Source organism: Podarcis bocagei, assembly GCF_964188305.1.
Source record: "Podarcis bocagei genome assembly, chromosome: 7".
Taxonomy (NCBI): Eukaryota; Metazoa; Chordata; class Lepidosauria; order Squamata; family Lacertidae; genus Podarcis; species Podarcis bocagei.
In genome coordinates, this window is record NC_138132.1 from 84608173 (window position 1) to 84624029 (window position 15857).

The 15857-nt window shown below is 46.2% G+C and overlaps 1 protein-coding gene across 1 annotated transcript; it reads left to right on the top strand.

Moving 5' to 3' along the window:
- Nucleotides 1–5584: 5584 nt before the first annotated feature.
- LOC308591962 (rap guanine nucleotide exchange factor 1-like) lies at nucleotides 5585–15753 on the top strand. The gene is made up of 6 exons (XM_081203173.1): nucleotides 5585–5767; nucleotides 9661–9749; nucleotides 10632–10784; nucleotides 13066–13189; nucleotides 14023–14206; nucleotides 15300–15753. The coding sequence occupies exons 1-6, from the start codon at nucleotides 5684–5686 to the stop codon at nucleotides 15674–15676; spliced, it is 1011 nt and encodes a 336-aa protein (XP_081059299.1). The 5' UTR covers nucleotides 5585–5683; the 3' UTR covers nucleotides 15677–15753.
- The last annotated feature ends 104 nt before the right edge of the window (nucleotides 15754–15857 follow it).

Sequence of the window (15857 nt, forward strand, 5' to 3'; positions counted from 1 at the left end):
CCTGGGAGCCTCAATGGCGCCCCTCTGGAGCCTTCACACCGGGCAAAACACCTGGCTAGCTCCCCTGTAGCTATGACTCTGTTTTTCGCTCTAAGCTCTGGAGTGTACCAGGGAGCCAAGCAGGAGAGGGCTAGGGACTGATGCCAATATCCCCTACTTTGAGATCACCCTCTTCCTATCCAGTTGAGAAAACAAGGTCCAGAGTGTGGCCTGGCATAGACATCATTGGAGCCATGACAGCCGCATAGTCATCATTGGAGCCATGATGTTGAAGAGCAGTATAGATATAGATATACATACATATGAACATGCACACACACATGAAGTCCTGAGCCACCCCAGAGCCAGTCGCCTCAGTATGGATGTTGAAGTCCCGTCCCCCCAACCAGTTGTCTGGGAGTCTCAGCACCTCTTCTGAGACCAGCTGTGTCAGCTTAGGCAGGAGACTGCCAGCAGTGGCTTACTGTGAAATCACCTGGGCTTGTTTCACTTTGCAGTTTAAGTGGTTACAAACATGCCTGCTGATGTTAGAAAGGTACTGCTTCTTCTTTGCAAGGGCTACAGACCGTGAAAAGTGCATTGAAACTAAAATAGCTCAAATGAAAATGAGGGTAGAGAGGGGGAAACCCCATACATGATTATGCTTCCTCTCCTCATTTAAGCAGCCAGTTTAGCAATATATCTTTACAGTGGTACCTTGGTTTACAACCATAATCCGTTCCGGAGGTCCGGTTGTAAAACAAAACAGGTTGTAACCCAAGGCACACTTTCGCCAATGGGGCGAAACAAAATTGTTGTAATCAAAAACAAAATTGGTTGAAATCCCCCCCAAAATGGGTTGTAATCCCAAAAAAGGGACACGCACTTCCAGGTTTGACGTGGTTGTAATCCAAAACGGTTGTAATCCAAAGCAGTTTGCAAAACAAGGTACCACTATATATCCTTTTCCACATTTATTCCATCTACCATGGCCTCCCCCCATATATCTGCTGGCATGTTGGGTTGTATTCAACAGAGGCCACATTCACATTATACTCTTAAAACATTATGGTTCTACTTTAAACAGTTACGGTTTCTGACAAAAGATTCTGAGATCTGTAGTTTGTTAGGGGTGCTGAGAGTTGTTAAGACACCCCCTATTCTCCTCACAGAGCTACATTTTTTTGAGTGTTTTAACAATCCTTCACAGGGAACTCTGGGAATTGTAGCTTTGGGAGGGGCACAGGGAGGTCTTATAACAGCTCTCAGCACCCTTATATTGGAAAAACTGGGAGAAGATTAAAGCTTTAATATCGAAAATATTAGATCATGAAAGCCCATGTTGATCCTGTATTATTATTGACAAATTATACTGAAGACAGGTAAAGAATGCAAATCTGCTTCCACCCACAGTCTCCACTCAGCACCGTTGAGGCATATTATTTAACCTGGCAGTGTTTTCATTCTAGTAAAAAAGGTGTCTGTACTCACTATGAAGTTGTTACCATAAGTACCACACTTTTAACCAGTGCTTCTGGGTGGGCGGGGGGAAGGTGCTGGTACTGCAGATCCTAGAGTACTCTCAGAAAAAAAGCACTGCCTTGAGGGGTCAAATAAATCTGTTACAGACCAGTGGCAGAGCATCTCCAGGTAGAGCAGGGAAAGACTCCTAGTCTGACCCCCTGGCGAGCTGCTACTAGTCATTGTTGACAGTTCTGGACTAGAAGGGACCACCAGTCTGACCTGCACATGGCAGTTTTCAGTGTACATATTTGAAGATTGTAATATGCAACACCTGCTATAATGGTCAGTTTCTCATTTGTCATCTTGAATCATTAATAGCTAGTTCTTCTGACGCTACGATTTTGTATTGCTGTATATCATGTGCTTTGTTTCAGCATCAGCCAACCATAATAAAGATTTGATTTATTGATATGGGCATATCGCTTGGTGCAAGTTGGATTCCAGCCCAATCAGATAAATACACTCATACCCCTCATCTTTTTTTTGTAGATTCTCAGCGCTCCCATCTCGCCTCATTCACCATGAAGTTGAAGGACAAGTTCCACTCTCCCAAAATAAAGCGGACACCATCCAGGAAAGGGAAGCAGCCTGACCTCATGGTGAAGACTCCTGAGAAGGTGGTGAACAAGGTAAGTGTGTGGTGTCATGCCCCCTCCCCAAAGGCAGAGCCCATGAGGGGCAGGTGGTGCAATAGAGGCATTGCTCTTAAGTAGATATGTTGAGCAGGAAGCAGTGGAAGTAGGGAGGTCCACCACAGAAACTTCCTTGCACCACAAGCCTGCAGGCCAGCCTTGCTCCTTGGTCTGAGTTGAGTCTTTGTGGATTCCTGTCTCCCCCCCCCCCCCGTGCATATCTGGTGTTGATGGGCCAACAAGGCAGGGGCCGTAGGTCCCCAGTGTGGAGGCCCCACTCCAGGGGTCCCTGGACCAAGACCACCACCCCCACTCTGCCAGGTTGAACACTAGATCCATCTCAGGTGTGAACATCATGCTGTATGTCTGAGTCACCAGCAAGCCTCCTTGTTGGTGCCACTGGTCTGACGCACCTGGCCAGTCTCCATCCTGCTTAGTCTGCTGCTCTAGCTTGGGGTCCTGGCAGAGAGAGAATGAGGCAGCCTGCTGCATTGGGTGAATTTATTTATGAGGCCAAGTGTTTAAGCAGAGAGACTTGCGCAACAGTCAGTCTTTGTGGGGATTAGCTCCTAAGCAATGTTAACTATTGTCTTCAGCCAAATGATTAGCCGAAAGGGATGCAACTGATCAGGTTCACAGTGCAGGCAAGGATGCTGTCGCTCTGGGAGAATGAGGGTGGCCTATGGAAGGCTTCCTCAAGATTTTATGCAGAGCCAACATGGGTGTTTCAGAGCAAGCTCTGTATTATTTGTCCTGTATCTGTATATATTTATTTTGGGGGCCAAGCCTGGTTAACCATTGACTAAGGAGAGTCTAGCTAAAGTGGAAATGGAGTCACCAAAAGTAACATTGAAATTCCTGGGTATGGTGCAACACCCGCCCCCCGGAAAAAAAACTCCCAACCCAAAACAAAGTTTTAAAAAACCACCCCTGCTTACTTTTAATAAAGTCCTGTTTGTCTTGTGCTAAATTTGATTCCCAAGACTTGCTGTAGGAAAGTGTCCCCAAAACATTATTCCATGTTATTTCTGTATCAGGGAGAAATGAAGTGTGCCTTTCTGATACAGCCCATCAGTTGCTAGGGCTCCAGTTTCTTGGATTGCTGCGCGCCTTCCCCTCTGTTCCCGGACCTGTCCTGAAGGCTTGCGGTGGGAGGAGGGCTTTCCTCCCCACCGCCAACATTCAGAATGCTGTTCTGAATGTTGGCGGTGGGGAGGAAAAACCCTCCTCCCACCGCAAGCCCCGGGAACAGAGGAGAAGCGCTGCGCGCCTTCTCCTCTGTTCCCGGACCTCCCACCACAAGCCTTCAGGACAGGTCTGGGAACAGAGGAGAAGGTGCGCTGCGCTTTCCCACTGTCCCAGGAGATTTCCCTATGGGCTTTCGTCTTGCGAAGCAAGCCCATAGGGAAATTCGTCTTGCGAAGCCTCTAAAAATCGGAAAACCCTTTCGTCTTGCGGGTTTTTCGTTTAGCGAGGCATTCGTCTTGCGGGGTACCACTGTACAGCTAAGAACAACCTTCCATCCAGTGACCACAGAGTTGCCAGGTGATCCATTAATGTCATTAAGGTAGATCCAGTGGGTCTGCACTCAATTGGGCATGCTATTGTGATGTGGAATATATTCAGTTTTGAAAGGCTCAAACCCTGCCTCCCTCCAGCCACATGATCACCAAGAAATTCACCAGCTGCAAAGGCACCACAGCAGTGTGGTTGACGTCAAATGCTTGCATACTCAATGCTCCCACCACAAGGCCTAGGATCTCCACTCATTTTAAGGATAAATGTGGACCTAACAAGGTCGAGAAAGCATTGGCAGGGCAAGAGTTATCAAAGCCTATGAGAAATGTCTTTGCTTGGGACGCTTCCCAGTGCTTGCTGAGATAAGTTCTGAAGCTGCACAGCTTTGTTCTCACCGCCAACACCCCCAGGTCAAGACTGGATCATTAGTATAATCCAGCTGGACACTTCTTGCGTTCACTAGGGAATATATGATCTACTCCATTAATATATATATGTGGCATGCAATAACTTTCATATAATTTTGCCTTCCTGACACATGTGTCTAGATTTATTTCTCTCTCCTCTCCCTCTCATTTGAAGCCAATGTGTTTTGCATCATCAACAGGGGAAGTAGAACTATAACAAGCAACTGCTTAGTTCTACATTTTCTCATGAACGGTGACCATAGTGTGCTGTTTTCAGAATTGGAAATGTGGCTGAATGTTGTTTCCTTATCTGCCATTCATCAGACTGTGCAGCAGAAAGGGGGATGGGGTGGCATGGATGAAACACAAATCCAACAAATTCAGGTTGCACATGGCATAATTAAAGTCTATAAGGAGGAATTCAATGCCAGGCTGCTATTATTGTTCTGTCAGTGCAAGCATTCCCGTTTGCCAGATGGAACAGTCTCCCTTGTCCTCCCTTCATGCTTTCCTGACCCCCACCACAAGCCAATTTGAGGAGGCCAGGGGGAGCTGGAGGAAGCCTTATTGCAACATTGTGCCAAAGAGAATAGGGGGAAGCCCCATTGCAGCCCTCTTTAGGAAAGTTTTTAATGTTTGGTGTTTCATTGTGTTTTTAATACTCTGTTGGGAGCCGCCCAGAGTGACTGGGGCAACCCAGTCAGATGGGTGACTTACAAATACAGTAGTGCCTCGCAAGACGAAATTAATCCGTTCCGCGAGTCTCTTCGTCTTGCGATTTTTTCGTCTTGCGAAGCACGGCTATTAGCGGATTAGCGGCTATTAGCAGCTTAGCGACTATTAACGGCTTAGCGGCTTAGCGGCTATTAACGGCTTAGCGGCTTTAAGAAAAAGGAAACAAACTCGCAAGAACTTGCAAGACGTTTCGTCTTGCGAAGCAAGCCCATAGGGAAATTCGTCTTGTGGAACGACTCAAAAAACGGAAAACTCTTTCGTCTTGCGAGGCATTCGTCTTGCGAGGCATTCGTCTTGCGAGGTACCACTGTAAAACTGTTGTTGTTGTTGTTGTTGTTGTTGTTGTTGTTGTTGTTGTTGTTGTTAGGACCCATTGCACAGAATGCTGCTGGCAAAACTATTCTGTTGAATCAGACCCTCAATAGTCTCCCTAGAAAATTGTGCAAATTGTTGCTTGATTTTTTAGGGTAGGCACAGGTACAGCATAGGTTGTTGGGCTGCCCCTTGAAGACTATTCTGAAGCTTCAGGGGCTGTTGTGAGGCAGTGACTCAGTAGTAAGAGCCTGGTTGGTTGGTTGGTTGGTTGGTTGGTTGGTTGGTTTTTAACTGTTCCTCGTCAGACTTGGGATGAGCTTATCTTGACTTGCTTATTAAATATAAAATTAATAGTCTTCAAACTTGGGACTGGGTGAGTCGTACATCAGAATAAAATGTATTGTGACAAAGGATTTTCCCCCCAGCATTTTCCTTTATTGAAACACCTCTCTCCATGTATTCTCCATGCCAATGCATTATTTATTTATTTGCTCCTGCAGTTCGGCCATCTCTTCCTGCTATAGCCGTGTGTACCAGAGCCTGGGCAATCTGATACGTTGGTCTGATCAGGTGATGCTGGAGGGCTTGAACTCTGAAGATAAAGAGGTGGTGAACACAGTGAAAGGGGTCATCAAGGCTGTTCTGGATGGAGTCAAGGTACAGTGCTGTCTTCTCTGCCTCTGACCATACCTCAGACCCCTTGCTCCAACCATGAGAACGGGCTGTCTCAAAACTGATGGTAGCAATACTAAGGCTGGGCTCTTCTGACACACTTCTATAGATGCTTAGTTATAGCACACACCTCAAATGCATCTGCACTCACAACTTGGTCAGAAACAGTAGAATTCCAAGGGAGCTTCCCCCAGCCCAATAAAGCATACCTTTCTCATTTGATTTTTTTTAATAATAATATTTATTAAGGTTTCACAAATAATAAAAAAATTCCAACATTTAAACATAAAGAAAAAACTACAAAAATATAAAAATACAGAAAACAAAACACATAAAAATACAAAAAAGAAAAAAGGACAAAAAGAAAAACCCAAAAAGCAAAACAGGAAATAGATTAGTAATTTCAAATCTTATACTTCCTTCACTAGTTTCTTGACCTCCTCACACCTCTCATTTTGTATTCCAGTTCAGATATTAAATTCAGCAAATCCTTACCCTCTGGCATTTATCCTCACTCAAGATGTTAACCTGTTATAAATATCAATTTTCCAATTATCAATCCCTATTTACGTTTTCTTAGAAATCTTTTTACCAATACCACTTATTTTCCATCAGACATCATTTTAACCTTCCTTAATTTTACAGTACTTCTGCAAATGGTCCTTAAATTTTTCCCAGTCTTCCTCCACCGACTCTTCTCCCTGGTCGCGGATTCTGCCAGTCATTTCTGCCAATTCCATATAGTCCATCACTTTCATCTGCCATTCTTCCAGTGTGGGTAGCTCCTGTGTCTTCCAATACTACGCGATGAGTAGTCTTGCTGCTGTGGTTGCATACATAAAGAAAGTTCTATCCTTCTTTGGCACCAATTGGCCGACTATGCCCAGGAGGAAGGCCTCTGGTTTCTTCAAGAAGGTATATTTAAATACCTTTTTCATTTCATTATAGATCATCTCCCAGAACGCCTTAATCCTTGGGCACATCCACCAAAGGTGAAAGAATGTACCTTCGATTTCTTTACATTTCCAACATTTATTATCAGGCAAATGATAGATTTTTGCAAGCTTGACTGGTGTCATTTCTCATTTGAAATCTTGATTTGCAAGGTGGATCTGTCGTGGTTTATTATTATCCGTATCATTATTAGAGCATAGACAGCTGTGTTCTACTTAAGTCACCTCCAGACCATAAGTAATTTGCAGGAGGAATTTAAGCATGTACCGGAACATTAGGTTTGTACAGTTAAAATGGATTAAAACTCTCCGTTGCTCTGATGCAACAAATCCACTTTTAAAAGGGGTTGGGGTTTTTTTTGCACCTAGTAAAGTGATGGGGGAATGCTCTAAAAAGTTTCAGTGGGTCTACACTGAATAGAACTTAGTTGGACGCTACTCATATAGTCTAACCTCCAGGTAAGCTTGGTGCAAGGAAATCAGAAATGCTCTGTCATCTGGAGGAACCCCATGTCAAGCCCTTGGTCCATCTGGCTCTGTATTGTCAACACTGATGGAGAGCAGCTCTCTGGGGTTTCTCATTGGTGTCTATTCCAGCCCTACCTGGAGATGTTTTGGGTTGAATCTGGGACCTTCTGGTTGCAAAATTGGTGTCCCACTGACCTATGGCCCTTCCTCTTAATGTTAAACAGTCCTTACTGGCCATGCAGAGTTTAACTGAAATCCTCTGCATCAGTATCAGGCAGCCCACCTGATGTTTGGGCTGTGCTACTTTATTATTTGTTGACATGGAAGTAATAAGTTCCTTTGAGTTAAGTGGCAGTCATTGCGTTTAGGGTTGTTGTTTTAATTCTGTTTTGTTAACTGACCAAGTCTGCATGAAGAGATGAGCTACCTTTTAAAGAAGGATTTCATATTCTAGGAGCTTTGCTAGAATACGTATTCTGCACACCTGCAAAAATGTCACAAATGCAAAAGCAACATTGCTATCCTTAAAACTTTAGTCATAAACAGCTGTCTCTTCAGACAAGTCACTGTGGGGCCTAGGCTAACATATTGAGCTCTGGGAACCTGATGCAGAAATGAAAACCACTTCCCAGTCTTCTGGCTTCTGTGGTTGTGCAGCTGTGGTATTTTGGGGGAACCATCTTCTATGTTTGCCATCAAATTTTAGCTATTGATAACCACTTACACTGATTTAAAAACAAAAGCAGTACACTTCCTTAGAAGAAGCCCAGAATTTCTGAGGCAACACAGTACAGTGGTACCTCGGGTTACAGACCCTTCAGTTTACAGACTGCCAATCCAGAAATAGTACCTCAGGTTAAGAACTCGGGATGAGAACAGAAATCGTGCGGCGGCAGCACAGCAGCAGCGGGAGGCCCCATTAGATAAAGTGGTGCCTCAGGTTAAGAACAGTTTCAGGTGAAGAACGGACCTCCGGAACGAATTAAGTTCTTAACCCGAGGTACCACTGTATTGTTGTTGCTATTTACATCAGCACGTATGGTGCTTTACTGAGTATAAAGAATTGTCCCTGCCCTGAAGAACTCACAATCCACAATTCCATACGGAGCAAACAGCAGAACAGCTGTGCTTTTCCCCAGACCACACGCCATCGCCAAGCCTGCTTCCCACATTTTAGACCAGATGTAACTTGGCCCTGGGCTGTGATAAATGCTGATTGGCTGCCTAGATAGAAGAGGGCCGTGTGCAGAAAGAGTAACTTTTGCCCAGCTGGAATGTTGTCTACTACTATACAAAGGAAAGAGCCACACCCACTTCCCCCCCAACCCTTTCCCCCTGGTGCCCTTTCTGAAAGTCCAGCAAACCTCATCCCTTCCACTTCCGCTTTCCAGTAGCTACTTCCCTCTTTGATATATCCTGCGTTCCCATGAAATTTCCATTCATATATTTCAATACACACATACATTTCAATGCAATACACCTTTGTTTGGAAGTCTTGCTTGAACCCTCCTTATTTTTCGCATCATGGTAGATAAGAATTCAGAAAAGAGACTGTCAATGCTATGATCTACAATGAACCAACTCTCGAAGCCTGCTTGGAACACAAACCCAGGCAGCCACCAGTCTGCATAGAGAGAGCTGTTTTCCATATTACCTTGCAATGCATGTGTCACTTCTTGCTTTGTTGCCCCATGCAAGCGCTGACATGGTTACGCACAGGTTTCAACATCTTGGAAACATACGTTATCCTGAAAATAAAAGTTTTTAAAGCCAGCTAGCCCTCATGGACTCATCAGCATGTGGATGTGTGTCGGGGGGGGGGGGATTAGAAGCTAGAGAGGTTGAGGTGGTGGTGAAGCAGGCTTACCAGCATTAGAGGGTGTGATCCAGAGCCCCCCCCGCTTCTTATGAACAGCAAAGTTAATGAAACTGAGAAGTGGCCTCTCTACAGAAAGCTGGGATTTAGAGGAGGGGCCCCAATCTGAAAAGACTGTAGCCGACTGTCCTATGTTATTAGACTTCTCTAGTTCTCAGTCCTCTTTGTGGACAGAGGGTGGAAATTGCAAGGGAGCAGATCTCAGCTCACTACTGGGTGAAATGTCAAAGAGGCCAGAGCTTTTCTAAAGTGGACAGGACTGTCTCCTGGGGTTGGCAGACTTCCGTTGCAGGAGGGGGTCTTTTAAGCAGAGGTTGGGCAGGTCTTTCTTTCAGGGTTGCTGTGTTTACACCTTGCAATGTAAGCTTTTCATGGTTTAGACCACTAAAGCATCTTTCCAGTTCTCACATTCTATTTCTTTCTGTCCAGGGCATTGGGTGAAGGTTTTGAAAGGGGTTGGGGGTTTGAAAAATCCAAAACCTTGAAGCGGAATTGAAACAAGTTTTCTCTGGTGGAGAATAAAGTTGCAGCGGCCTTTGACTTAGCCTTCCTTTTTTTCCTGTATTCCATTTTATGATTAGGAGCTGGTGAAGCTCACTATTGAGAAGCAAGAACACCCGTCCCCCACAAGCCCCGTTAAACCCAGCATACCTGCTTCTTCAACGGACAGGTGAGTCACAAAGAGTGTCTGATGAAGCAGTCAGAAACCAAAGCTACTCGTGGGATAGGCCTGTATCAGTTGTTTGCAGGGAACACACCCAAAAGAGAAATAGTGGAGGATGAAGGGAGGAAGCAGCAGCAAGTTCAATGGGGTTTCTTGCTCTGGTTTGCTGCTGAATCCGTGGAACATAAGGTCACATTTTCACCATACATTTAAGGAACATTCATAGCCCTTTAACTGTTGTGACTTCCCCCACCCAAAAAAATCATGGGAATGGTAGGCTTTTATCTGATGTGAATCCTACTCAGAGTAGACCTATGGAAATAACTGGGCATGACTAATGCAGGCACATTAATTTCAGCATGTCTGCTTTGAGTAAAACTCGGCTACAAGCTTAAACGTTTAGCCCTCTCAGAGCTACAATTCCCAGCACCCTTAGCAAACTACAGTTCCCAGGATTCCTACGTGGAGGCCACAGGCTTTGAATGTATGGTGTGGGTGTGATCAAATGCCCATGCATTGTGATATCCTCTTATCCAGTAAATTAAAAGACTGTAGTGTTTAAAAAATAGTACCCTGCCTATGGGGTTAGTAGTTAATTAATGAATTGATTATATTTGGACACATTTATATATTAGATAAATAGTTGTATGAGCAAAAGGAATATAGGGAGAGGAACTGAATTAAATTATATCAATTAATTGTTAAACATGCATTTGCGAAAAGGTGCTTTCTTAAAGGGCCAGAGAGAGTGACTGGCTCTTCCAAATATTTGTACGTTCTACACAGCGCCTGGCGCCCTCTTTGGGCCCCTGGTGCACAATGCCAAATGAACCATAGTGATGCAAATGCTGTATACAAAGCAAGCCATGCTTTTTCCATCCTTCCCAGCCCTTCGGAGCTTCCCCTGACAGATCGTGAGATGGAGATTCTCAACAAGACAACAGGGATTGCTCAGACGGCGGAGATTTTGACGGATCCTATGGACGAAGAAGTCGCCCCTCCCAAGCCTCCCCTTCCCTGCATCCGGGTCGCTGAAAACAGGTAGAGCTGGAAGAACTGAGTTCGAGAGTTGCCCCAGTAACCTCTTGTCACTACAGTCAGGGTTGAAATAATTAACTAGTTGTCATTAAGAGGTTTTCAGACTTCAGAGAACCCTTTCCATGTCAGCTTGTCAGGCAGAGAACCAGCACTGTTCTGGGTTCATGCTGCTGTTTTGTGTTGTGTGAATGGACTGTAGAACCCCAGGGGTGGCTGGTGCGGTACTTCTTGGGGGTTGGTAGGGCAGAAGTAAAAGGCAGCATTTCCTGCGCTGATGACAAAAGGCTAGAAATGATCTGTCTGTCTCTGTGTGTGGTCTGTATCTGTACAGTGTGTGCACATCTGAGCAGGCATACATTGGCCACACTCACCACCGGTACTGGAAAACATTCTGATTTCCTAAGCAAGGTGAGATTAGATGCATAAGTTGAGCGGGTGAAGGTGCAGGTGCATTCATATCTGGTTTCATGGAAATGGGGGTGGAGGGCGTGGGGAAATAAAGCAAAAAAGAGTGGAAGAAGACAAAGCGAAACTCTTGTTATCTTCCTTAAGCCGCAAGCACACAAGAGCTCCTAAATTGTGGCAGAGATGGTCACAAACTTAAAAGTAAAGATAAAGGGACCCCTGACCATTAGGTCCAGTCGTGACTGACTCTAGGGTTGCGGCGCTCATCTCGCTTTATTGGCTGAGGGAGCTGGCGTACAGCTTCCGGGTCATGTGGCCAGTATGACTAAGCCGCTTCTGGCGAACCAGAGCAGCGCACGGAAACGCCGTTTACCTTTCCGCTGGAGTGGTACCTATTTATCTATTTGCACTTTGACATGCTTTCGAACTGCTAGGTTGGCAGGAGCAGGGACCAAGTAACGGCAGCTCCCCCTTTCACAGGGATTCGAACCACCAACCTGATCGGCAAGTCCTAGGCTCTGTGGTTTAACCCACAGTGCCACCCGCGTCCCTGTCACAAACTTAGATGGCTTTAAATTCGGACTGGACAGATTCATGGAGGAGAGCGCTATGAATGGCTACTAGACACGGTGGCTTCATTCTGCCTCCATGGCCGGATCCAGTAATGCTTCTGAATACCAAGTGCTGGAAACTGCATGAGGAGAGAAGTGTCTTGTGCTTGGATCCTGCTTATGAGCTTCCCTTAGGCATCAGGTTGGCAACAGTAAAAACAGGGTGCTAGACTGGATGGGCAATTGGCCTGATCCAGCAAGGGTCTTCTTACCTATTTTTTAGAAGTTGGGTGGGTGGGTGTGATATTTCTTATGACCCTCCACCCAGCTGTTCAGGGTTGTTTAAGAAGAACGGCAACACCTTGCTTGTTGAAGTGTGCGATGGGGGATGCAAACAAATACTGTGTGGCTTGCTAGAATCGTGTGAGATTCTTTTCCTTTTGCAGGCTCTGTGGTCACTGGTGTGAGTTGGCTGTGCAGCTTTCTCACTGTTGAAGGGCTTTGACATCAAGACACCCTCTGGGGCAATGGGCGTGCCCCAGAAACAGAACAATTTGCAAACATATTGGCATCTAGAAAATCTTACCATTATCTGGTTGCTTGGGGTGTGTGTTTTTTTGGTCAGCCCCATTAGGAACAATTAACTCTCCCCCTCCATTGAATGCAGAGGAATGGTTGGTTTGGGTTTTACTACCATTTTCAAACTTCATGAGAAACTCCATCCTTTGAAGGAAATAGCAGCTAATGAGGGAAAAGCTATAGCTCAGTGGTAGAGCATCTGCTTTACTTGCAAAAGGTCCCAGGTTCAATCTCCAGCATCTCCAGGTAGGGCTGGAAAAGATTGCCTGCCTGAAACCCTGGAGGACCTCTGCCAGTCAGTGTAGACAGTACTGAGCTAGATGGACCCAGCGGTCTGTCTCATTAGAAGGAAGCCTCTTGGGTTTTCCTGTTTAAATCAGTACTTTATTCAGAACCATGAAGACTGGAATCTTACTTTGTTTTCAGGGGAAGGGCCTAGGATCTTCAGGTAGGTCTGGGAGAGACTCCACATCTGAGAAACAACTGGTCAGTCTAGTTCCACCTTGTTTGCACTTCTCAGGAGCAGCAGCTCTCCAGAGTTTTGGGTGGAGGGTGGTGGTCTCTCCCAGCCCTACCTAGAAATGCCAGCAGGGTTCAACCTGGGACCTTCTGCATGCAAAGGAAATGCTCTGCCACTGAGCTGTGGCCCTTCCCCAACCTTCTTAGAGATGGTTATTGTGGCTTTTTGATCCAGAAGTACTTGACTGGCGTTGTTGTCTTCATGTTTTTCTTTGACCCACCTTTCACAGCCCTCCTCCTGCACTGCCACCGAAGAAACGCCAGTCGGCGCCATCTCCCACTAGAGTGGCTGTTGTGGCACCCATGAGCCAGACCACCAGTGGGTCCAGTTTGCCAATTGGAATAAATAGGCAGGTAAATCGGAAGTTGCCTCGTGCCAGTTCAGACTGTTGGCCCATCTAGTTTTCTGCTCTGAGTAGCAGACCACTGTAATTGCTGGTGGTGGGACATGAAAGTGCAGAGTACCAGGGGGCACTGCATGATGTTGGTCCCTATTTTGCCACTGACCAGGGCAAGGAAGTTGAAAGGCTTGGCCTGGCCCAGCACAGTGATGGGGGCACATGTTGCCCCCTCTCCCCATTCATCATTAAAAGGAGGGGTGCCATGTTGAATCTGTATGTCTGGGTCTGTGTTTGGTATAGACTACCTTTGCCTCTATGTATGTGTGTGTGTGTGTGTAGCTTTTTAGGGGGGTGGGGAGGGAAGTGAGACAGTTTTATTGCAAAGGTTGAGAAGCCTAGTTTCTTAAGTAGATAAACATGGAGGGGGTTATATACTTTACATAAAGCTGGAAACAGCTGATGCTCTCCCCATGTGTGTGGGAGGTCTTTTGGCTCCACCCCTGCCAAATCACCCTCCTGCCCCCACTCCCACAACTGGGAGAACTGTGTACAGCACATTGAACTCCTTGGAGGAAAGGCGGAATATAAACGAAATAAATAAATAAAACTAAATTCCCGCAGTGCAACTCCCAAACATTCCAAGACAACAAAACCTTAACTTTTCAAAACACATTAAAACCTGAAAGCATTTTATTGATGTTTTCACATTATATCATGCCTTTGTTGTTCACCGCTTTGTTATTTATTTTTAATGAAAGTGTGGCTTGTAAATATTTAAATAAAATAAATACCTTGAATAAATGAAACAAACATAACTCCCCTCCTCTTCTTCTTCTGTGCCTCCAGGATTTTGATGCGGACTGTTACGCGCCGCGGAGGCTGTCAGGAGGCAGCCAGTCCTATGGCGAGGAATCCCCCCGCCTCTCGCCATACAACAGCATGGGCAAGCTCAGCAAATCCGATGAGCAGCTCTCCTCGCTGGACTGTGACAGCGGGCAGTGCTCCCGCAACACAAGCTGTGAAACGCTAGGTAGGGAGTGGGTGTTCTTGCCAGAGGACCTGGAGAGGGGACAGGGGACAGGGTACATGCACCCTGCAGCTTGGGTTTTGGGGGCCTGGTGTTTAGAAATGCCTCTGTAGCATCTAAGCTGATGGTGATTGATTAGTGGCTCCTTTTCACAAATGTGAACTCAAAGCAACTTACAGAAACAAATGTCTGGAGACAACTTAGAATGATAAAGTATATGTTATGTTTTATTCTACTCAACCTACCCTGCTAAAAAAGAAAGGGAGCAGAAAACTAAGGGCCAGAAGACTGGGTGAATAAAAATGTTTTTGCCTGGCAAGTAAGACCAGATAGTGACAGCTGCTAATGGAGCCTTGCTGGGAGGGGACAAACAGGAAGCCACCACTGAGAAGGCCCTATTCTGGTGCTGCTTTTTGTGTGCAGTTTAAAGAAAAGGCAAATAAGAGGGAGATGTAATAGAGGTGTATAGTAAAAATGATGCCTGGTGTGGAGAAACTGGATTGAGAGAGGATTATTCATTGAAGCTGAATGCTCAGGACAGAGTGGTTTAACAGCCACTCCCTCTTCACAGGGATCTCTGGGAAATAGTAGTTGTGTGAAGGAAATAGGGTTCCCTTAACAACTCTCAGCACCCTTACCAAGCCACAGCTTCCAGAATTACTTGGGGGAAGCCATGGCCGCTTAAAGTGGTGTCGTAGTACTTGAAATATATGGTGTTGATATGGCCTTAGTTGGCTCTGCCTGTCATTGAGTGTGGAGCCACTTACTGTTGGCCTCCCTGACTTCCTGCGAGTGGCAGACCCTGGGGCCTCAATGATCAGCAGTGCCCTTTGCGATGCCAAAATTTGGCACCTCCTCCTCCCCACCTCTTGCCTTCCACGCTACATAATAGTTGTGGTGCCCCTGAGGCTCCACACTCAGTGTGACTGAACTTGCCGTGCTCCCTTAAATCCACCTCTGCTTCTGCCCCACCAGTCCCAAGGGGCACCACCCACTGCTAGTCTGTCCTGATGTGTATCAGCACCCTTCTGACCTAGCAGTTGGGGCTCACTGTTGCTCAGTCTCCTGACGGTTGCCTCTATTCTGTTCTCCACAGATCATTATGATCCAGACTACGAGTTCCTGCAGCAGGACCTCTCGAATGCCGACCAGTTACCTCAGCAGGGGCCCACCGCCCTCAGCCCTTTGCCAGAGTCTCTGGGGGAGGCCGGCTCCCCGTTCTACGGACGCACTTTCCAGCTGCCAGTGGCGGCCGCTTTGGCTGCTGAGGTCCCTCCGGCTCTCCCAGAGAAGAAGAGGAGGGGGACAGTCAACCCTACTTTTGATACTTCCGGCTGCCGTGTCTTGTTCGAGAGGCACCCCTCGCAGTATGACAACATTTCAGAGGACGATCTGCACAACCCCACCCTGCTCCCCACTATGACCATCACGCCTTTTGCCCTTCCAGCCAGGGAACTCCCCAGCCCCCATTGAATTCCTCACTGACTTTCTCATTCCGGACTCCACTAGTGACTCTGAGAAACCGCCACCTCTGCCAGAGAAGAAAAACAAACACAGTAAGTGCGAAATTGACTCTGTTTCTCATGGCTCATGTGCCCATTGCAGCTCAGGAAGGGGCTCCGTGTTAGTAGAGTCACTTAAAATAATGCAGATT

What these genes read in the sequence shown, in the direction of transcription:
- LOC308591962 (XM_081203173.1), top strand. Translation starts at nt 5,684, where the DNA reads ATGCTGGAGGGCTTGAACTCTGAAGATAAAGAGGTGGTGAACACAGTG. An exon ending in CCTGCTTCTTCAACGGACAG is followed by an intron (nt 9,750 to 10,631) that starts GTGAGTCACAAA and finishes CATCCTTCCCAG; the next exon opens with CCCTTCGGAGCTTCCCCTGA. An exon ending in CAATTGGAATAAATAGGCAG is followed by an intron (nt 13,190 to 14,022) that starts GTAAATCGGAAG and finishes CTGTGCCTCCAG; the next exon opens with GATTTTGATGCGGACTGTTA.